The sequence below is a fragment of the Bombina bombina genome, chromosome 3 (assembly GCF_027579735.1).
Source record: "Bombina bombina isolate aBomBom1 chromosome 3, aBomBom1.pri, whole genome shotgun sequence".
NCBI classification, from domain to species: Eukaryota; Metazoa; Chordata; class Amphibia; order Anura; family Bombinatoridae; genus Bombina; species Bombina bombina.
The window spans coordinates 815,691,476-815,713,762 of NC_069501.1; the positions used below are offsets into that span (position 1 = coordinate 815,691,476).

Genomic DNA, 22,287 nt, shown 5'->3' on the forward strand with positions numbered 1-22,287 from the left:
CTCCACTTGTGAGTATTCATTTGGTATATACATCATCCTTGTATTACCTGCGTTATCACACTAGGAGGCGCCTTTTTTTTGTGATTTCTTCACAGAAAATTTAGTTTCTCTGTTTGGCCGGAGTCATAGGAGGTGGTGAGTGTCCCAGCCATTGGGGGTATAAAGGTGCCGTTTTTTTTATTATTAATCAATAGTCTGCTTTGTAAATGGAGGATGCTGATGCGTTAGAGGGTACTTACCTAAGTCTAATACCTGTCTATATTGTGAAGAGGCCGCGATATACCCGCCTGCTCAATTATGTTCCACATGCCTTGATAAAGTAATCATGTCAAAGAAGGGTAATATGTATGATACCACTGAGCCGTCCACCTCTGAGGAGTCTCCGTCCGTGAGCTGCGCACCCTACAGTCATCTCTTAATACACATGCAGCTTCCTGTAGCACTCCTAATCTTCCATCTGGAGGGGTCCTTTTACCGCCAGACTTTACTGAGCAGTTACAAACGACAGTGTCTGCGGCCTTTAGTGCTTTATGTCACCCTGCTAAGTGTAAGCGACAGGTCAAATATTGCTATCCTTCCCAGGGGTCATCTACTAGCTTATTGGATTTATCTGATACAAGATTATCTGATGATGAAGGTGCCTCTGATACTTCAGAGGGGGCTCTTTCTGGGTCGGAATCTGCTGCCTATAAGCATCCAGCTGTGGAGGAACCAGACTTTAGATTTAGGATTGAGCATTTACGCTTTCTGCTGAAGGAAGTTTTGGCTACGTTAGAGGTTTCAGAGCCCAAATTGCCTGTGGAACCTTTGATTCCTAAATTAGATAAGGTCTACGAGGACAGGGTTGTACCAAAAACTTTCCCGGTTCCCGTAAAGATGGCGAACATTATTAAGAATGGATGGGAAATAATTTGTTCTTCATTTTCCCCTTCTTCTTTTAAAAAATAGTTCCCGGCCTCTCAATTGGAGTTGTAGGGTTCCATCCCCAAGGTGGATGGCGCTATCTCCACGCTTGCTAAGCGCACTGCTATCCCACTTGAGCATAGTTTGTCGTTTAAAGAGCCCATGGATAAGAAGATAGAAACTCTGTTAAGAAAGATATTTCAACCGGCAGCGGCTATTGCTGCGGTTGCTGGAGCTTCTACCTACTGGTGCGACTTCTTATCTGAGTTGATCGAGGTGGAGGGTCCCCTCGACGTGATCCAGGAAAGAATTAAGGCCTTAAGGGTAGCTAATTCTTTTATTTGTGATGCAAATTAATCGCCTGAATGCAAAGACTTCAGGTTTTTCTGTTCAAACCCATAGGGCACTCTGGCTGAAGTCCTGGTCTGCGGACATGACTTCTAAATCAAGACTTCTTTCCCTCCCATATAAGGGAAATATTCTATTTGGTCCAGGCCTGGACTCAATTATCTCCATGGTTACTAGAGGCAAAGGTGCCTTTTTACCGCAGGATAAGAAGAACAAGCCTAAGGGACAAGGTCCTAATTTTCTTTTCTTTCGTTCAGATAAATCTCAACGTCAGCAGCCCTCCGCAAAGCCCAATCAATCCAAGGGGACTTGGAAAACAGCTCAGTCCTGGAATAAATCCAAGCAGAGCAGGAAGCCTGCCGAGACAAAGTCGGCATGTAGACTGTCGCTCTTTTTGTTCGCTTGGTTTGGGGATGTGCAAGACCCGTGGGTCCTGGAGGTCATTGCTCAGAGATACAAAATAGGTTTCAAGTCTCATTCACCCAGGGGCAGATTCCTCTTGTCAAACCTGTTTTCAAGGCCAGAAAAAAGAGAGAAGCCTTTTTGGGGTGTGTGAGGGATCTCTCCTCCCTAGGATTCATTGTCCCGTTACCTCTTGCAGAAAGAGGTCTGGGGTACTATTCAAACCTCTTTGTGGTTCCAAAGAAGGAGGGAACTTTCCGCCCGATTCTGGACCTAAAGTGCTTAAACAAATTCCTATCTGTCCCCTCGTTCATGATGGAGATGAGGTCTATCTTTTTCTTAGTTCAGGAAGGACAGTGCATGACCACTATAGATCTGAACGATGCTTACCTTCACGTTCCAATTCACTAGGAACACTTCAAATTCCTAAGGTTTGCGTTCCTGGACCAGCACTTCCAGTTTATTGCACTTCCGTTTGGTCTAGCTACTGCTCCAAGAGTTTTTTGTTTTTTTTTACGAAGGTTCTAGGGGCTCTGCTTGCAATGGCCAGAACCAGAGGTATAGCAGTAGCACCATACTTGGACTATATTCTGGTTCAAGCACCATCCTGTCGTCTGGCAGAAGACCATTCGGAATCTCTTCTGTTGGTCTTATGGTGTCCAGCATGGCCATCATTCTTTTTGCCAGATTCCATCTCAGACCACTTCAGCTGTGCATGCTGAGACAGTGGAACGGCGATCATTCAGATCTTTCTCAACAGATCTCTCTGAACAACCAGTCGAGAGAATCGCTCTCCTGGTGGCTCTGTCCAGATCGCCTGTCCCAAGGGACATCCTTCTTGAGACCATCCTGGGAGATTGTGACTACGAACGCAAGTCTGTCAGGATGGGAAGCTGTTTGGATTGCCAGGAAGGCACAGGGCCTGTGGACTCGAAAGGAATCCTTCCTCCCAATCAACATTTTCGAACTTTCCGATCTTCAATGCTCTGAAGGCTTGGCCTCTTCTGGGTTTGTCCCAGTTTATCAGATTCCAATCAGACAACATAACCTCGGTGGCTTACATCAACCATCAGGGGGAACGAGGAGCTCCCTAAAAATGAGGGAAGTATCTTGGATTCTGGAGTGGGCAGAGGCCCACAACTGCTCGCTGTCAGCGATTCACATTCCGGTTGCGGATAACTGGGAAGGGGATTTCTTCAACAGACAATCCTTTCACCTGGGGGAATGGTCTCTCCATCCCGAGGTGTTTGTGGAGATTTGCAACAGATGGGGGATGCCGGAGATAGACCTCATGGCATCCCGGCTCAATTCCAAGCTACCTATATATGGGTCACGGTCCAGGGATCCTCAGGCGGAGCTAATAGATGCCTTGGAGGTGCAATCTAATTTACATTTTTCCGCTGTTACCACTTCTCCCTTGTGTAGTGGCCCGCATCAAGCAGGAGCAGGCATCGGTGTTACTGATTGCTCCATCGTGGCCGCGAAGGATGTGGTTCGCGGACCTGGTGGGGATGCCCTCATCTCCTGAGTGGAAGTTACCTTGTCGCAGGGATCTGCTGGAACAGGGTCCTTTTGTTCATCAAAATCTAGATACTCTGAGGCTGACTGCATGGAGATTGAACAGTTAATCTTAGCCAAGAGAGGTTTCTCTAAGAGGGTTATTGACACTCATTCATGCTTGTAAGCCTGTTACTTATTTATTCTGGTGTGAAGAACGTGGTTTAGCCTGGCATAAGGTTAAGGCTGCCAGGATTCTTTCCTTTCTTCAGGAGGGTTTGGAGAAGGGCCTTTCAGCCAGTTCCCTGAGGGGACAGACTTTGGCCCTTTCTGTTTTGCTGAACAAGAGGCTCGCTGAGCTCCCGGACATGCAATCTTTCGTTAAGGCTCTGATCAGGATCAGACCTGTGTTTAAATTTAACGCTCCACTTGTTCTTAAGTTTTTACAACGGGCTAGTGTGAGCCTATGCATTCGGTTGAAATTAAATTGTTGTCCTGGAAGGTTCTTTTTCTATTGGCTATTGCGTTGGTGTGCAGAGTTTCTGAAATGGCTGCCTTGCAATGCCAGTCTCCTTATCTGGTTTTCCACACTGATAAGGCTATCCTACGTACCCGCTTGGGTTTTCTACCTAAGTAGGTGTCTGATCGTAACATCAATTAGGCGATTGTGTTTCCTTCCTTATGTCCTAATCCTCCTTCGGCAAAGGAAGGTTTACTTCATAATCTGGATGTGGTTCAAGCTTTGAAGTTTTATCTTCAAGCTACTAAGGATTTTAGTCAAACTTCTTCCTTGTTTGTTATCTACTCTGGGAAGCTTAAGGGTCTGAAGGCCCCTTCGACTTCCTTATCCCTTTGGTTGAGAGTGTTAAACGCTTAGCTTACGAGTCAGCCAGATTTAGACCTCCTCAGAGGATTACGGCTCATTCCACTAGAGCGGTGGCTTCCTCTTAGTTCTTTAAGAACGAGGACTCTATGAATCAGATTTGTAAGGCGGCTACCTGGTCCTCCTTACATACTTTTTCGAAATTCTACAAATTTTACATTTTTGCTTTGGCTGAAGCAGCTTTTGGGAGAAAGGTTTTACAGGCTGTGGTGCCCTCAGATTAGGGTCCGCCTTTCCTTTACCCCTCCCGTTATCATTCAGTGTCCTCTAGAGCTTGGGTATAGTTTTCCCAACAGTAAGGAAGGATGCTGTGTTGTTCCCTTGGCAGAATGCCTGGGATATGAGGGAAGTAGGGGAGCCTTTTTCTGGGGTGTGTCTGCCTCCTCCTGGTGGCCAGGTTCAGTATTTCCTAACAGTAAGGAATGATGCTGTGGACTCTACTCATACAGAAGGAAATGAAATTACCAGGTAATAATAATTTATGTTTGTATTAAGAGAGGGACTTGACTGTTAGAAAAAACAGATTTTGTTAGTGCACATATAATGCTAATGCCCTATCCACAAGAAAAAAAAACATGTGTTTTGTGAACTTTATTTTGAAAGCAGCTACTCCCAATAGCGGGTAATTCTCTTTCAAATGAGCAGTCTTGGAGGTTTGCAGCTGCTAAGGGAACTGAGATTGTGGGGTTTGAAGAAGCTCCCCCCATCCAGCTCCCTTGCAGCTACTTGTGCATTCTGGTTCAGCCGCTTTGTAACGTCACATTTGCTTGTTTGGTGATGTCACCACCACTCCCATGAAGCCAGGAGGGCCGCAGACTAGGCCACACAAGATCCCCAGCCTGTAGTGCGGGGGATCGGTGAAAACAGCATTTGGTTGTCGATCCCCCTGCATGACGCAATGGACTTGTCATGTGCATCAAAGCAGTTAGAGGGTCATAATAATTAACAAATTACAGTAAAGGGTTTAAAAACATAGTTAAAGTACCAATTGGGAGCTGCAAAGCACTGCTCATCCCCAGCAGCAGTAGTTGTACCGCTGGATTGTGCAACTTCTGCTGCTGATTGGGTCAGTGATCTTTTTCCACTTGGGACCAGTAGTTCTGTATTGCTCCTGAGCGGTACGTCAACTATGTGTTTAGCCCCTTTTTTTTGGGGGGGGGTGAAACACAGAGTTGGGCAGTTAATTGTGTTAAAATTAGAGCATTTAATTTTTTCATTATTATGGCCCTTTAAACATATTAAAATAGTTTTTACCATGAAAAAGGCTAAACAGATTTTAAAAAAAATTGTTCTATTTTATTTTTAAGTCAATCCCTTCTTTTACAATATGTTTAATGACTTAGGGCAACATTTGCCATGCCTGTAGGTGAACAGGTTTGCAAGTAGTGAACTTGAATGCCTGCAATCGCCACTTGCAATCCATCTGTGAAATTTAACATTGCACAAGAGTTTTCTTGTGCAATCCTGCCCCTGCTCCTGCACAACTCATTGCACAAGAGCAGAGAATGTTGGGGTGATTGATCTCACCACCTCTGAGGTAGCAGAAAGGCATAAGAAGCAGTTTCTGGTTCTTAAAAATGTGGCTGCATGCTCGCTCATGAAAACCTTCTCCACGTAGCCAGAAAAGCTGCAAAGCAGCTTAATAAATGTAGCCCATAGTCAGAGTTACAGACCCAAAACACCCCATTCTGCTCCAGATGAGAAAACAGCATATGATTTGAAGCGACTACATCTATTCTTTTTCCTGATCGTCTCACTAGCTATGTCCACATCTGAAGTAGTATGGTGGGGTTCTCAAAAACAAAAAAATATTTCCCTATTTTCTGTTCACCTCTGCAGGAAAGTGAGAATTTTACTTTTTATGTTGTGTCAGGTACTCGCATAGTAACATTTCCTATGAAGTACTCCAATATATTTTTTCCTGTCATGATATGATTTTAAACAACTGTTTGTATAAATGTTATAGTTTGATTATTCAGATGGTCTGAATAATTGCTGCAGTACTTTTTCTACTACATAATCTGGGATAACAAAAGGATTGGGCGATAGAAGTGTTATTCTCATGATTTTTTCAATGTTAAAATGATGCCAAACATAACTGTATGGTAATTCATCACTAGGCGTGTAACATTCTTCTAGTGTCTGAGCTAAGCAAAGCAATATTTATAGTTGTCTTGCAGAGCACCTAAGCTTTTCTGTCAGTATTGCTCTTGCCAGTAGCACACCTACTCAACAGAGGGCCCTTGTGCAAAAAAAATGTTGGACCCCCCAAAGGTAATTTAGTAGTAAACTTTATTAATAATATAAATGCTGCTCTGTATGTTTTTGAGTATAAATCATATAAATCATAGATGATAGGTAGATAGATGTGCACTAATAAAGGCTCTCTGCATTCGTATTGTAGAACCCCAATTCCACAAAAGTTGGGCAGTATGGAAAATGCAAAAAAACTGTCATTTGAAAATTAATTTCACCCTGTACTATATTGAAAACACATAATTAACACATTATTTGATGTTTTACTTTGTGAATTTAATGTATTTTGGAAAATATAGACTCATTTCAAAACTGATGACTGCAACCCGTTCCAAAAAAGTTGTGACTGGTAATTTAGGACTAATAGAGATGTGACAAGTTGAAATAAGAAGGTGATATGAAACAGGTGAAGCAGTTGTGTAATCATAGTATATAAGAAGCCTCCAAAAAAGTAATAGATCTTCAAGAGCAAGGATGGGTGGAGGCTCGCCAATCTGCTAATAGATGCATCAGCGAATAATCCAACAAATTTCAGAAAATTCCACAAATACAATCGGTAGGATTCTGGGCATTTCACCTTCTTCAGTGCACAATATAATTAAGAGTCAAGGAATCCGGTCAAATCTTGGTGCGTAAAGGGCAAGGCCGAAAACCACTTCTTAATGAGCGTGATCTTAGATCCCTCAGACGTCACTGTCTCAAAAACCGTCATGAGTCTGTAATGTATATCCTAACATGGGCTTGAGAATACTTTGGTAAACCTTTGTCAGTCAACACCATTCCTCGCTGCATCCACAGATGCAAGTTAAGGCTTTACTATGCAAAGCAGAAGCCATACATCAACACTGTCCAGAAGCACCGCCGACTTCTCTGTCCTCGTCTGAGATGGACAGTAGCACAGTGGAATTGTGTTTGTGGTCCGACGAGTTAACATTTCAAATAGTTTTTAGAAATAACCGCTGTTGTGTTCTCGGGCATAAGAGGAGCTTCCAAGCTGTTATCAGCGTCTGGTTCAAAAGCAAGTGTCTGTCATGGTATGGGTGGGTGTTCGTGCCCATGGCATGGCTTGCACATCTGTGAGGGCACCATTAATGCAGAAAGATGTGTATACATTTTGGAGAAACATACGCTGCCATCCAGACATCGTCTTTTCCAGGGACGCCCCTGTATTTTCCAGCAGGACAACACCAAATCACATTCTGCCCGGATTACAAGCACATCATTGCGTAAGCAGAGAGTGCAGGGGCTAGCAATGCCTGCCTGCAGTCCTATTCTGTCTCTGATTGAGAATGTGTGTTGCGAATTATGAAGCGTAAAATAAGGCAACAAAGGTCCGTAAGTTGTGCAGCTGAAGACATGCATAATGGGTGAATGGAGCAAAATTCTGCTTGCTAAACTTAACCAACTGGTATCTTCAGTGCCCCAACAGCTTATTAAGTAGAAAGAAAAGGTGATGTTACACAGTGGTAAACAGTCGACTATCCCAACATGTTGCAGTCATCAGATTTGAAATGAATGTATATTTTAAACAATACATTGAACTCACAAAGTAAAACATAAAATAATGTGTTTTCAATATAGTACAGAGTGAATTGAATTTTAAAATTACTAATTTTTTGCATTTTGCATACTGTCCCAACTTTTTGAAATTGGGGTTGTACATATTCGGCACACACCTGTGTAGACTGGCTGCTATGTGCCCCCTCCAGTAGTTGGCCTCTGTTGCCACTGCACCTGCTGCCCCAATGGTAGTTTCACCTGGCTCTTGTCATTTTTAGATTTAGAAAAGTGTTGTTGTTTTTTTTGTTTTTCTCCTTAGTCATGTGCAATATAAACTCTACTAATGTATCAGCTGCTAGAAAGTTGGTTCTGAAGTATGTCTCTTCCTTCGTTTTACTCATTCGCATGTGTTTACAGCTATTATGTAACACTGTAAAGGTACTGAATTGAGGGGGGGGATAACAGATGCTTTCGCTAACAGTTCACCTAGGTTTTAATTTTTTTTCGCTAAAATAAAAAATCCACAGCTGCATTCATTACTTTTGGGAATTCAGAAACTGGCCACCAGGAGGAGGTAAAGACACCCCAGCCAAAGGCTTAAATACTCCTACCACTCCCCTCTTCCCCCAGTCATTCTTTGCCTTTCGTCCCAGGAGGGTGTCAGAAGTTTTCTTTCGTGTAATTAGCAAGAGTCCATGAGCTAGTGACGTATGGTATATACATTCCTACCAGGAGGGGCAAAGTTTCCCAAACCTTAAAATGCCTATAAATACACTCCTCACCACACCCACAATTCAGTTTTACAAACTTTGCCTCCCGTGGAGGTGGTGAAGTAAGTTTGTGCTAGATTCTACGTTGATATGCGCTTCACAGCAGGCTGGAGCCCGGTTTTCCTCTCAGAGTGCAGTGAATGTCAGAGGGCTGTGAAGAGAGTATTGCCTATTTGAATTCAATGGTCTCCTTCTACGGGATCTATTTAATAGGTTCTCTGTTATCGGTCGTAGAGATTCATCTCTTACCTCCCTTTTCAGATCGACGATATACTCTTATATACCATTACCTCTACTGATTCTCGTTTCAGTACTGGTTTGGCTATCTGCTATATGTAGATGAGTGTCCTGGGGTAAGTAAGTCTTATTTTTTGTGACACTCTAAGCTAATGTTGGGCACTTTATACGTAAAGTTCTAAATATATGTCTTTAAACTTATATTTGCCATGATTCAGGATAATCAGTATTCCTTCTTTCAGACTGTCAGTTTCATTATTTGGGAAAATGCATATGAATAAAATATTTTTTCTTACCTTAAAGAAATTTTCTAATTGACTTTTTTCCTTGCGGGCTGTTAGGCTCGCGGGGGCAGAAAATGCTTCAATTTATTGCGTCATTCTTGGCGCAAACTTTTTTTGGCGCAAAATTTGGTCATTTCCGGCGCCATAGTTGACGCCGGAAGTTTACACGTGGGTGCGTCATTTTTTTACGCATGTGTGTTACAGACGTTTTTTGCGCCAAAAAGTGTGGTCGTCATACTTGGCACCAAAAAATTGTGGGCGTCATACTTGGCGCCAAAAAATGTGGGCGCCATACTTGGCGCCACTTTTTTTCACATTTTTTAAGTCTCACTTTTTTGTTGCTTCTGGTTGCTAGAGGCTTGTTTGTTTTGCATTTTTCCCCATTCCTGAAACTGTCATTTAAGGAATTTGATAATTTTGCTTTATATGTTGTTTTTTTCTATTACATATTGCAAGATTTTCCATAAATTATTCCTGGATCAGAACATACTGAGGGATTGCTGTTGACTAAGAAGTCCTACCAAAGCTAAGTTCGTTTATTTTAAATGTTATGAATCTTTATCTTTAGCTATGGTTTGTAATAAGTTATCATGATAAACTTTTACATGCAGAATCCATTAGTATTTATGCTTTATGTATTGCTTTTCTTTTTACATCTTATGTACAAAATATACTTAGAAAATTTATAGAATATTTTTCTGATTCTAGGTTAAGGCTTTGTCTGACTTTGCGCCTTCTATAAAAAAAAATTTGTGTCTTTTTAAAAATTCTTTTTGATGAAGTTTCAAATGACCAACAACATACTGAATTATCCTTCTCTGATGATGTTTTTTCTCTTTCAGAACTTTTCTTCATCAGATATTGACACTAACAAATCTACTTTTTTATTTTTTATTAGAGTACATTTGTTTTTTGTTGAAAAGGTGTTGATTATTTTGGATATTGAGGTAACTAGTTCTTTTCTCCAACATTGGTGTGTCCGGTCCACGGCGTCATCCATTACTTGTGGGAAATATTCTCCCCCACAGGGAAAGGCAAGGAGAGCACACAGCAAGAGCTGTCCATATAGCTCCCCCTCTGGCTCCCCCCCCCCCAGTCATTCTCCTTGCCGCTCTGAACAAGTAGCATCTACCACGGGGATGGCGAGGAGTTTGTGGTGTTAGTTGTAGTTTTTTATTCTTCTATCAAGAGTTTGTTATTTTAAAATAGTGCTGGCTTGTACTATTTACTCTATAACAGAAAAGTGATGAAGATTTCTGTTTAAGAGGGCTATGATTTTAGCAGACAGTAACTAAAATCCATTACTGTTATCACGCAGGACTGTTGAAACAAGAGAACTTCAGTTGGGGGTAACAGTTTGCAGACTCATCTGCTTCAGGTATGACTGGTCTCCTTCTAACAACACAGGCTAATGCTAGATGACAGTCATTTTTCCCCTCAGGGGAAAAGGTAAGCCATTTTTCTTTCACCTCAGCAAAAAAGATAACAGGCTTCCCCTTTTTGTTTTTTATGCTGGTAGACACTGTTAGGGGCAAAATCGATTGGTTTTTATTACAATATGATACCATTTGAAATATTTTATAAGCTCACATACACTGGGGAACGTTTTTTATTGATCTGGCTTGTTTTAGACACCTAAATCTAGTCAGGAAGGCCCCTTCACTCTAGTGTGCTGAGGGAGGAAGCCTCATTTTGGTGCTTCAGCTGCACAGTTGATTTACAAGGCAATGCATGCAGATTCATGTGAGAGGGTCCTGTGGTTCAGAAAGTGACTCCAAAAGGCTTTTTTCTGTGGATGGTGACCCTTAAGGAAGGTAAAAACCTGCAGCAAGGCTGTAGCAGGGATTGTGGTGTATAAAAACGGTTAGCTCCGGTTTGCTTGTTTTAAGAGCTAGAGTCTCCATATTTGCTGTGCAATACTTTCTAAGCATTAAGACACTGGGGTCCAAATTTCAGAAAAATCGGATATTGCCTTCATAGTTTTTTGAACATTCAGAAATAAAGGTGTGTCTTTATTATTTAAAGAGACAGTAACGTTTTTGTTTAAAATCGTTTTTATTGCATTGTTTGCCTGCCTAAATCTGTTTAACATGTCTGTTCCATCAGATAACCTATGTTCTGTGTGTATAGAAACAAATGTGGTTCCCCCTTCGAGTGTTTGTGATAATTGCGCCATAGCGTCCAAACAAAATCAGGACAGCTCTGTTATTTTTCATAATGTTGCCCAAGATGATTTATCTAATGAAGGTAGTGGGGATAGCTCTACATCCTCTCCTTCTGTGTCTATACCAGCTTTGCCCGCGCAGGCGACACCTAGCGCGCCAGTGCTTATTTCTATGCAACAATTATCAGCAGTAGTGGATAATTCTATAGCAAATCTTTTATCCAAACTGCCAGCTTTTCAGAGAAAGCGTGATTGTTCAGTTTTAAATACAGATAAAAAGGATGAACAATCAGACGCTGACGATGCCTTATCTATTTTACCCTCGCATCAATCGGAATTGGCTGTAAGGGAAGGCCTGTCTGAGGGTGAAATTTCAGATTCAGGAAAAATTTCTCAACAGGCAGAACCTGATCTAGTGGCATTTAAGTTTAAACTACAACATCTCCGCGCTTTGCTTAAGGAGGTATTAGCTACTCTGGATGACTGTGATTCCATGGTAGTACCAGAGAAGTTGTGCAAATTGGACAAATTTTTAGAGGTCCCAGTGCACGATGACGCTTTTCCAATACCTAAGAGGGTAGCGAACATAGTGGAAAAGGAGTGGGAGAAGCCAGGTGTACCCTTTGCCCCACCTCCTATATTTAAAAAAATGTTTCCCATAGTAGACCCTAGAAGGGACGCATGGCAAACGGTCCCGAAGGTTGAGGGAGCTGTTTCAACACTAGCGAAGCGCACAACTATTCCTATAGAGGACAGCTGCGCTTTCAAAGATCCTATGGATAAAAAATTGGAAGGATTGCTTAAAAAGATTTTTGTTCAGCAAGGGTTCATCCTTCAACCAGCTACGTGTGTTATTACTGTCACTTCAGCGGCGTCCTTTTGGTTCGAAGAACTAGAAAGGTCGCTCCAGAAAGAGACTTCCTATGAAGAAGTCATGGACAGAATTCACGCATTAAAGTTAGCTAATTCCTTTATATTGGATGCCGCCTTTCAAATAACGAAATTGGCGGCGAAAAACTCAGGTTTTGCTATAATAGCGCGGAGGGCGCTTTGGCTAAAATCCTGGTCGGCAGATGTGTCGTCCAAGACAAAGTTACTGAATATTCCTTTCAAGGGTAAGACCCTTTTTGGGCCGGAATTGAAGGAAATTATTTCAGACATCACTGGGGGTAAGGGCCATGTCCTCCCACAGGATAGGCCTTTTAAGGCTAAGAACAAGTCTAATTTTCGTTCCTTTCGCAATTTCAGGAACGGACCGGCTAATAACTCCACTGCCGCTAGACAAGAAGGTAACGCGGCCCAGCCCAAACCCGCTTGGAAGCCCATGCAAGGCTGGAACAAGGGTAAACAAACCAAGAAACCTGCTGCTGCTACCAAGACAGCATGAAGGGGTAGCCCCCGATCCGGGACCGGATCTGGTAGGGGGCAGACTATCTCTCTTCACTCAGGCTTGGGCAAGAGATGTTCTGGATCTCTGGGCACTAGAGATAGTTTCCAAGGGATACCTGTTAGAATTCAAGGGACTTCCTCCAAAGGGAAGGTTCCACCTGTCTCGCTTATCTTCAGACCAGATAAAGAAACAGGCATTCTTACATTGTGTAAGAGACCTTTCAAAGATGGGAGTGATAAACCCAGTCCCCTCCGGGGAACAAGGTCTAGGTTTTTACTCAAACCTGTTTGTGGTTCCCAAAAAAGAGGGAACTTTCAGGCCAATTCTGGATTTAAAGATATTAAACAAGTTCCTCAGAGTTCCATCCTTCAAGATGGAAACCATTCGGACAATCTTACCGACAGTCCAGCAGGGTCAATTTTTGACTACCGTGGATCTAAAGGATGCGTATCTGCATATCCCAATCCACAAATCTCATCATCAGTTCCTGAGGTTTGCCTTTCTGGACAAACATTACCAGTTTGTGGCTCTTCCATTCGGTTTAGCCACCGCTCCCAGAATTTTCACAAAGGTGCTAGGGTCCCTTCTAGCGGTCCTAAGGCCGAGGGGCATCGCTGTAGCACCTTATCTAGACGACATCCTAATCCAAGCGTCGTCCCTTTCCAAAGCGAGGGCTCATACAGACATTGTGTTGGCCTTTCTCAGATCTCACGGGTGGAAGGTGAACATAGAAAAAAGTTCACTGTCACCGTCCACAAGGGTTCCTTTTCTGGGAACAATAATAGATTCTGTGGAATTGAAGATCTTTCTCACAGAAGTCAGAAAGGCAAAGCTTCTAAAAGCTTGTCGAGTTCTTCATTCTATTCCTCAACCCTCCATAGCTCAATGCATGGAAGTAATAGGACTAATGGTCGCAGCAATGGATGTGGTTCCTTTTGCTCGAATTCATCTAAGACCATTACAGCTATGCATGCTCAATCAGTGGAATGGGGACTATACAGACTTGTCTCCCCAAATTCAAGTAGACCAGGTAACCAGGGACTCACTTCTCTGGTGGTTGACCCAGGATCACCTGTCTCAGGGAATGAGTTTCCGCAGACCGGAGTGGGTCATCGTCACGACCGACGCCAGCCTCTTGGGGTGGGGCGCGGTCTGGGACTCCCTGAAAGCTCAGGGCCTATGGTCGCGGGAAGAGTCGCTTCTCCCGATAAACATTTTGGAACTAAGAGCTATATTCAATGCGCTCCTGGCTTGGCCTCAGCTAGCGGAAGCCAGGTTCATAAGATTTCAGTCGGACAACATAACGACTGTTGCGTACATCAATCATCAGGGGGGAACAAAGAGTTCCCTAGCGATGAAGAAAGTAACCAAGATCATCCAATGGGCAGAGAATCACTCCTGCCATCTATCTGCTATTCACATCCCAGGAGTAGACAACTGGGAGGCGGACTATTTGAGTCGTCAGACTTTCCATCCGGGGGAGTGGGAACTCCATCCGGAGGTCTTTGCTCAGTTAACCCAATTATGGGGCATTCCAGACATGGATCTAATGGCGTCCCGTCAGAACTTCAAGATTCCTTGCTACGGGTCCAGATCCAGGGATCCCAAGGCGACTAGTGGATGCATTAGTGGCGCCTTGGTCGTTCAACCTAGCATATGTGTTTCCACCGTTTCCTCTCCTTCCCAGGCTCATAGCCAGGATCAAACAGGAGAAGGCCTCTGTGATTCTGATAGCTCCTGCGTGGCCACGCAGGACTTGGTATGCAGACCTGGTGAATATGTCATCGGCTCCACCATGGAAGCTACCTTTGAGACAGGATCTTCTAGTACAAGGTCCATTCGAACATCTAAATCTAGTTTCTCTGCAGCTGACTGCTTGGAAATTGAACGCTTGATTTTATCCAAGCGTGGGTTTTCAAATTCTGTGATAGATACTCTGGTCCAAGCCAGAAAACCTGTGACTAGAAAGATTTACCATAAAATATGGAAAAGATATATCTGTTGGTGTGAATCCAAAGGATTCTCCTGGAGTAAGATTAAAATTCCAAAGATTCTCTCCTTTCTCCAAGAAGGTTTGGATAAAGGGTTGTCATCTAGTTCTCTAAAAGGACAGATTTCTGCATTATCCGTCTTGTTGCACAAACGACTGGCAGCTTTGCCAGATGTACAAGCTTTTGTTCAGGCTTTGGTTAGAATCAAGCCTGTTTACAGACCCATGACTCCTCCTTGGAGTCTAAATTTAGTTCTTTCAGTTCTTCAAGGGGTTCCGTTTGAACCTTTACATTCCATAGATATTAAGTTATTATTTTGGAAAGTTCTATTTTTGGTTGCTATTTCTTCTGCTAGAAGAGTTTCTGAATTATCTGCTTTGCAGTGTAATCCACCATATCTGGTTTTTCATTCAGATAAGGTTGTTTTGCGTACTAAGCCTGGTTTTCTTCCAAAAGTTGTTTCCAACAAGAACATCAACCAGGAAATAGTTGTTCCTTCTTTGTGTCCGAATCCAGTTTCAAAGAAGGAACGTTTATTACACAATTTAGATGTTGTTCGTGCTTTAAAGTTCTATTTAGAAGCAACAAAAGATTTTAGACAAACCTCATCTTTGTTTGTCGTTTACTCTGGTAAGAGGAGAGGTCAAAAAGCTACTACTACCTCTCTCTCTTTCTGGCTGAAAAGCATTATCCGCTTGGCTTATGAGACTGCCGGACGGCAGCCTCCTGACCGTATCACAGCTCACTCTACTAGGGCTGTGGCTTCCACATGGGCCTACAAGAACGAGGCTTCTGTTGACCAGATATGTAAGGCAGCGACTTGGTCTTCTCTGCACACTTTTGCCAAATTCTACAAATTTGATACTTTTGCTTCTTCGGAGGCTATTTTTGGGAGAAAGGTTTTGCAAGCCGTGGTGCCTTTCATTTAGGTTACCTGATTTGCTCCCTCCCTTCATCCGTGTCCTAAAGCTTTGGTATTGGTTCCCACAAGTAATGGATGACGCCGTGGACCGGACACACCAATGTTGGAGAAAACAGAATTTATGCTTACCTGATAAATTACTTTCTCCAACGGTGTGTCCGGTCCACGGCCCGCCCTGGTTTTTTAATCAGGTTGAAAAAATTTTCTTTATACACTACAGTCACCACGGCACCCTATAGTTTCTCCTTTTTCTCCTAACCGTCGGTCGAATGACTGGGGGGGGGGGAGCCAGAGGGGGAGCTATATGGACAGCTCTTGCTGTGTGCTCTCCTTGCCTTTCCCTGTGGGGGAGAATATTTCCCACAAGTAATGGATGACGCCGTGGACCGGACACACCGTTGGAGAAAGTAATTTATCAGGTAAGCATAAATTCTGTTTTTCAAAACTAGCTAACATTTTATTTCTGCTTATTTTATCTTCTGTGTCTTCAGAGGTTTTTTCCATTCCTTTATACTAGGGAATGGAATAGGCTGACAATTTTCTTCAAAAATTCTAATGGAGCGTTCGTTTGTACTGCTGGTGGTTCCAGCATGGCCTCACAGGTTTTGGTATGCGGATCTCATTCGGATGGCCAGTTGCCAACCTTGGACATTTCCGTTAACACCAGACCTTTTATCTCAAGGCCCATTTTTTCCATCAGGATCTCAAATCATTTAATTTGAAGATATGAAGATTGAACGTTTGATTCTTAGTCATAGAGGTTTCTCTGACTCAGTGATTAATACTATGTTACAGGTTTGTAAATCTGTCTCTAGAAAGATTTATTATCGAGTTTGGAAGACTTTCATTTCTTGGTGTTCTTCTCATAAATTCTTTTGGCATTCTTTTAGAATTCCTAGAATTTTACAATTTTTCAGGTTGGTTTTGTCTGCAAGTTATTTGAAAGGACAAATCTCTGCTCTTTCTGTTCTTTTTCACAGAAATATTGCTATTCATTCTGATATTCATTGTTTTGTACAGGCTTTGGTTTGTATCAAGCCTGTCATTAAGTCAATATCTCCTCCTTGGAGTCTCAATTTGGTACTGCGGGCTTTACAGGCTCCTCCGTTTGAACCTTTGCGTTCTCTGGACATTAAAATTACTTTCTTGGAAAGTATTGTTCCTTTTGGTTATCTCTTTTGCTAGAAGAGTTTCTGAGTTTTCTGCTCTTTCTTGTGGATCTCCTTTTCTGATTTTCATCAGGGTAAGGCAGTGTTCCTTCCTGTTATTCATTATTTTGTTCAGGCTTTGGTTCTTATCAAATCTGTCATTAAGCCAATTTCTCCTCCTTGGAGTTTTAATTTGGTTCTAAAGGCTTTACAGGCTCTTCTATTTGAGCATATGTTTTCTCTAGACATTATTTACTTTCATGGAAAGTATTGTTCTTTTTAGACATCTCTTCAGCTAGAACAATTTTTAATTATTTGTTCTTTCTTGTGAGTCTCCCTTGTCTGATTTTTTCATCAGGATAAGGTGGTTTTTGCTATCCACATTTCTATTTTTACCTAAAGTTGTGATTTCTATCAACATTAGGGAGGAATTATTGTCTTTTACTAAGACTTCTTTGGTAAGATTCTTACATTCTTTGGATATGGTAAGAGTTTTGAAATCTTATGTTGAAGCTATTCAGATTTCAGATAGTCTTCTAGTCTATTTGTTATCTTTTCTGGTGTTAGGAAGGTCAAAAGGCTTCTGCCATTTATTTGGCATCTTGCTTTCACTTTTGATTCATCATGCTTATTTGGAGTCGGGTGGATTCCCGCCTCGGAGGATTATGGCTCATTCTACTAGGTAAGTTTCTACTTCCTGAGCTTTTTAAGAATGAAGCTTCTGTTGATCAGATTTGCAAAGCAATGACTTGGTCTTCTTTGCATACTTTTACTATGTTCTACCATTTTGATGTTTTCTCTTCTTAGAAGCAGTTTTGGTAGAATGGTACTTCAGGCAGCTGTTTCAGTTTGATTCTTCTGCTTATATTTTCAGTTTTTTTCATTATAAAAATTGAAACTTTTTTGATTTGGGTAGTGGATTAATTTTTCAGCGGAATTGGCTGTCTTTATTTTATCCCTCCCTCTCTAGTGACTCTTGTGTGGAAGTTCCACATCTTGGGTATTTATTATCCCATACGTCACTAGCTCATGGACTCTTGCTAATTACATGAAAGAAAACATAATTTATGTAAGAACTTACCTGATAAATTCATTTCTTTCATATTAGCAAGAGTCCATGAGGCCCACCCTTTTTTGTGGTGGTTATGATTTTTTGTATAAAGCACAATTATTCAAATTCCTTATTTTTTTGATGCTTTCACTCCTTTTTTATCACCCCACTTCTTGGCTATTCGTTAAACTGAATTGTGGGTGTGGTGAGGGGTGTATTTATAGGCATTTTAAGGTTTGGGAAACTTTGCCCCTCCTGGTAGGAATGTATATCCCATACGTCACTAGTTCATGGACTCTTGCTAATATGAAAGAAATGAATTTATCAGGTAAGTTCTTACATAAATTATGTTTTTTGACAGTCTCTTATGGAGGGTAGTAATCTTCGGCATGGGACTGGAGTTTTTAATAGTCCTATCAGCCTCTCAATCAGAGCATGGATGAAAGTTAGAGTCCGGAGATGCAGGGAGAGTCTTTCTGCGAAAACCATCACAACTCATTTTAACAACTCAACCAGCAATCAGCGTTGATGAGTTTCGCTGCCTGCTTTCTTCTCTCAAGTTGCAGAGACGATGCTAGTATCTGTCACACTTGAAGGGCCGTGTTCCTGTTCCACGCGTAGATTCCGGTAAGATCGTTTCATTTTACTTTCTCAGGAATGTAATGTATTACATATGTTTTCCCCAGAGGCTAACACCTTGCGGGACTAACTTTTTATTCAGGGTCTCAGTGAGGCTCCTTTTTGTATCTTGGAATCAAGGGTTAATATGTCCTAAGGGGGGTTATTGAACAGGTTTTTTTTAATTGTTTGTGATTTTACCTGCGTATGTGTAGTGTTACTTTGGTTTGAGGCCTTGTGGCACATAACGGCCTTGGTAGTGACGCAGCCTTTATGGTCGGGCATGCTTTTTTGGACTCTACGGCCTACCTTGTGACCGGGCGTGATCACATGTTTTTTTGCCTCTCCAGTTCCACATTCCTCACCGTGTGGCGACAGAAAGATTCTGGCCCACTGGTGTCTGGTGCTAGGAGGCGGTGAGTGCCCCAGCCATTGGGGGTGTAAGGTGCTGTTTATATTTATTTGTCTAATTTAGTCCAAACTTTTTGTATTCATACCTAGTTATGGAGGACTCTGATGTTGAGATTCAGGTGGTCTCTGATACAGACTCTACTTATTGTGACGAATACGAACCGTCACAGATGACGCATGACAGTCAGTTATGTTCCAAAGGCAGTTCTAGAGGGCCCAATTCCTTGGGACCGGGGAATCAAGGGGTCGCTGAGCCCATCCGCCTCTGGGGGTTCTGTCCCTCGAGTGGCGAGTTCCCTACCACTTACTGTTGCTGCACGTGCAGGTGACCCAGATTATGCTTATCCTTCCCTGGAGGTGGTTTGTTCCCTCCGGAGGTTGCGGCACGTTTCCGTGTTCAAATTCTTATGGCGTTGGCACATCTGCAGCTTCCAGATGTCTGCTTAAGATTATATTCGTGTTCTATCAACCTGTGTTCCCTAGGCATGGGCTGGCCCGTTCAGTTATCCGGGGGAGCGACTGGGGCTCCGGTCGAGGTGTGCTGTGCTTTTCGGTACAGACTGACGCGCTTTCGTGTTCTGTTACAGCACGTTCTGGCGTTGTTGGAGAATCCCATCCTTAATGGATATAGGAGTTTTGGGTTTTCTTCTCCGAATAGCTCTCAGAATTATAAGGGGATGAAGTAATCTTCTTATAGTCTGATTTGAGTATCCTTTCCTATCTGAGCTTTGACGGGCAGAGTTCCGTTGGGCTGGTCCTGCGGGTGTGCCTGTTTTTCATTGGGCGTTAACCTACGGTTGCCTTTTCTTTTCAATACAGTTAGGATGTCGTTTATTTGATTTAACAAGCTCATGTTTTGTTTTATATTCCTTCAGGAATTTTCCTTCTGGAATCGATACTCGCGATTTCGTGATTGCACTGGTTACTTCTACGGAAATTGTTTTGGGGGCACGTTTAGTCCTCTGTCGTTTACTCTCCCTCCCTGGGGGAATCTTTTCGGTTCTGGAGTGCCCTGTTGCTCTTTGGAGTTGGACCTTTGTACGGGGTGTTCTCTTCCCCTTGGGTTGGGATTTTTGTGCAAGTCTTCGACCTGTTCTCCGGGTTAGTCTTTCTTCCCGGTGTATGTTGTTGTTTTTTTCAGACAGGGTATGGTGGTCCCTGGGGTATTGTTTGTCTAAACAATTCTGGGGATTGGGCTTTCTTTTAGGATTTTTTTTTATATTTCTATGTCTTGTCCGGAAGCTCTTATTCTCCAGGGAACATGGACTATTTCTTATGGTCTTGCTAGCTGTGCTACTAGCAGCTGGGCCAGGAGTTCTGTGTGCTTAGGCTCCTTACGGCCTGCTTTGTTCTTGATGGTATGTGCTTTTCTTTTGGGGAGTTCCTTTTTCATGTTCATCAGGGGCGCCTGGATGATTTTCATTCGGCTCTACTTTACGGTTTTTGCCTTGTGAGCTTGTGCGCTGTCCTTTGTCTGAGCCCTTCACTTGAGGTGGGTTGTTTTTGCCTTTCTTAGAGGTGAGGTTTCCTCTCTGGAAGATATTTGCCCTGTCCTATGTGCAGGTGGGTGGAACAGGTGGTTGGTCCTGTTCACTTTCTGGGATTGTTCTGTCTGTGATTTTGCAGTTCCATGTTGGACTGCATAGTTTCACTTATCTTGTAGGTTCTCCTTTGGAGTGCCCGTTGTAGTTGCTATGGGGAGTCTGCCATAGAGTGTCGAGCTAGATTCATAGGATTTCTGTCTTTTTCTAGCAATCTCTATAGGGATCTTCCTTGGAAGTATCTGTTTGTAGGTGCTTTTGGAAGGATTTCAAGCTCTGTTGGAGTGGCTGGGGCCATCCTTTTCCATACTTTTCTGTGGGGGCTGGTAGTTGGGACCTTTTCTGTTCCCCTGTCTCTAGACCGGTTGCTTGGGCTGGTCCGGTGTGGACTAAGATCTGAGATGAGTTGTGTCTCCTCAGTTTGTGGAGGTGTGGTGAGCCTTTTTAGTGGAGGTTTGTAGTGGTTCTGGGATCCTTGTTGCTCGGCTGCATGGGTTGGCCGTGCGGCTTTGGATAACCTGAGTGTACCCACTACTTGGTGGATGTTACTCTATCCTTGGCTGCTTTTACTTGTCGGCAAGTGTTTTCTTTTTTATTCGTCATCCTGATATGACTGCATCGTTTGGTGGTCAGAGGTTGCTCTCTGGGGATTACGCACGTGTTGGTGAGAATATTTCGATATTCTAAGTTCCTGGTGACTTGGGACTACTGTTTCAGTTGTTTGTTCGAGGTGATTGCTCTGATTTTTTCAGAGACGTTTTGCTTCTTTGTTCTGTTTCTCAGGTTCAACCTTGTGGTTTAGTGCTGTCGGGGTCTGGGCGTTGCCTTCTCTTGTTTAGGGTACCCTAGGGTCCCTAGGGTCCCTGTGAGCGTGGTTTGCATTTTATGTGGTTTTCCACTTTCTTTGGATTTATTGAGCCATGCTTAGGGTCTTCCAGGAATCCTTATTTGTCTTCCATGTCCTCTCCTTTTTGGGAGTTTTCCGTCGCCTCCCTTTTCTATGAGGGGTTGTGTGGTTGAGGTTCGTCCTTTGGGCGATGGTATCTTCTGGAGGAGTGTTGGCTTAGTTGCGTCCGTTTTGTGGACTTGCGGACTATCTGTGGGTCTGTTTCCTTGGGGCCGTGTTTCCCTTTTCAAATGTTTTCTGACTTTGGACGAAGCAGGATTTTTTTCTGGGGTTGTGGTTCAGGTTTGGTGCCCTCAGAATGGGCCGCCTTTGTACCCTCTTGTTTTGGCATTCAGTGTCCTCTATAGCTTGGGTATTGTTTTCTCAAAAGTAATGAATGCAGCTGTAATTTTTGTTCTTCTGGCACCTTTTCACCCTGATATTTTTTCTACTGTTCCTTGTTCCTTGGCAGAATGACTGGGGGATGAGGGGAGTGGGAGGAGTATTTAAGCCTTTGGCTGGGGTGTCTTTGCCTCCTCCTGGTGGCCAGGTTCTGAATTCCAAAAAGTAATGAATGCAGCTGTGGGCTCTTTCCATCTGAAGAAAAGAAAATTATCAGGTAATCATAATTTGTTTTTTAAATAAATCAACCATGTGTAGCATTCATTTCCCCAAAAAATCTTGAAGAAAGTATATTTTACTTTCAACTAAACTTTTCACAGAAATAGTGACAACGTTTAACATGTAATAACCAAGGATGGTTCCATAATTAGCAGTGTTTCCTAGTTACCAGTTTATTACAATGTTTTACTATGATGGTATGTATCACAGGGTATTTTAATTGTTAATCTATAGTCAAGGTATCTAGATTAATGACTTTATCATAGGTAATAACTTATTTTATGTTTTAGGAACATCACAAAAGGTCAATTCCAAAAGATACATGGAATCTGCTGTTGGATTTTGGAAATATTATTGCAGATGATATGTCCAACTATGATGAAGAAGGTATTGATGCTTCACTGTTGGTCTTATGTTTTAATATTATTATTTTTGTATTAATAGAGTAGGTTTATGGTTTTATG

At 42.6% G+C, this 22,287-nt stretch overlaps 1 protein-coding gene across 3 annotated transcripts in view; it reads left to right on the top strand.

The window, feature by feature from the left end:
* DCUN1D2 (defective in cullin neddylation 1 domain containing 2) overlaps nucleotides 1-22,287 on the top strand; it is a 181,433-nt gene that overhangs the window by 142,067 nt on the left and 17,079 nt on the right. For all 3 annotated transcript variants that reach the window (XM_053707757.1, XM_053707759.1, XM_053707758.1), the window contains one exon: nucleotides 22,114-22,210. In XM_053707757.1, the coding sequence (XP_053563732.1) occupies nucleotides 22,114-22,210 (97 nt within the window). The remainder of the gene's footprint in view (nucleotides 1-22,113; nucleotides 22,211-22,287) is intronic.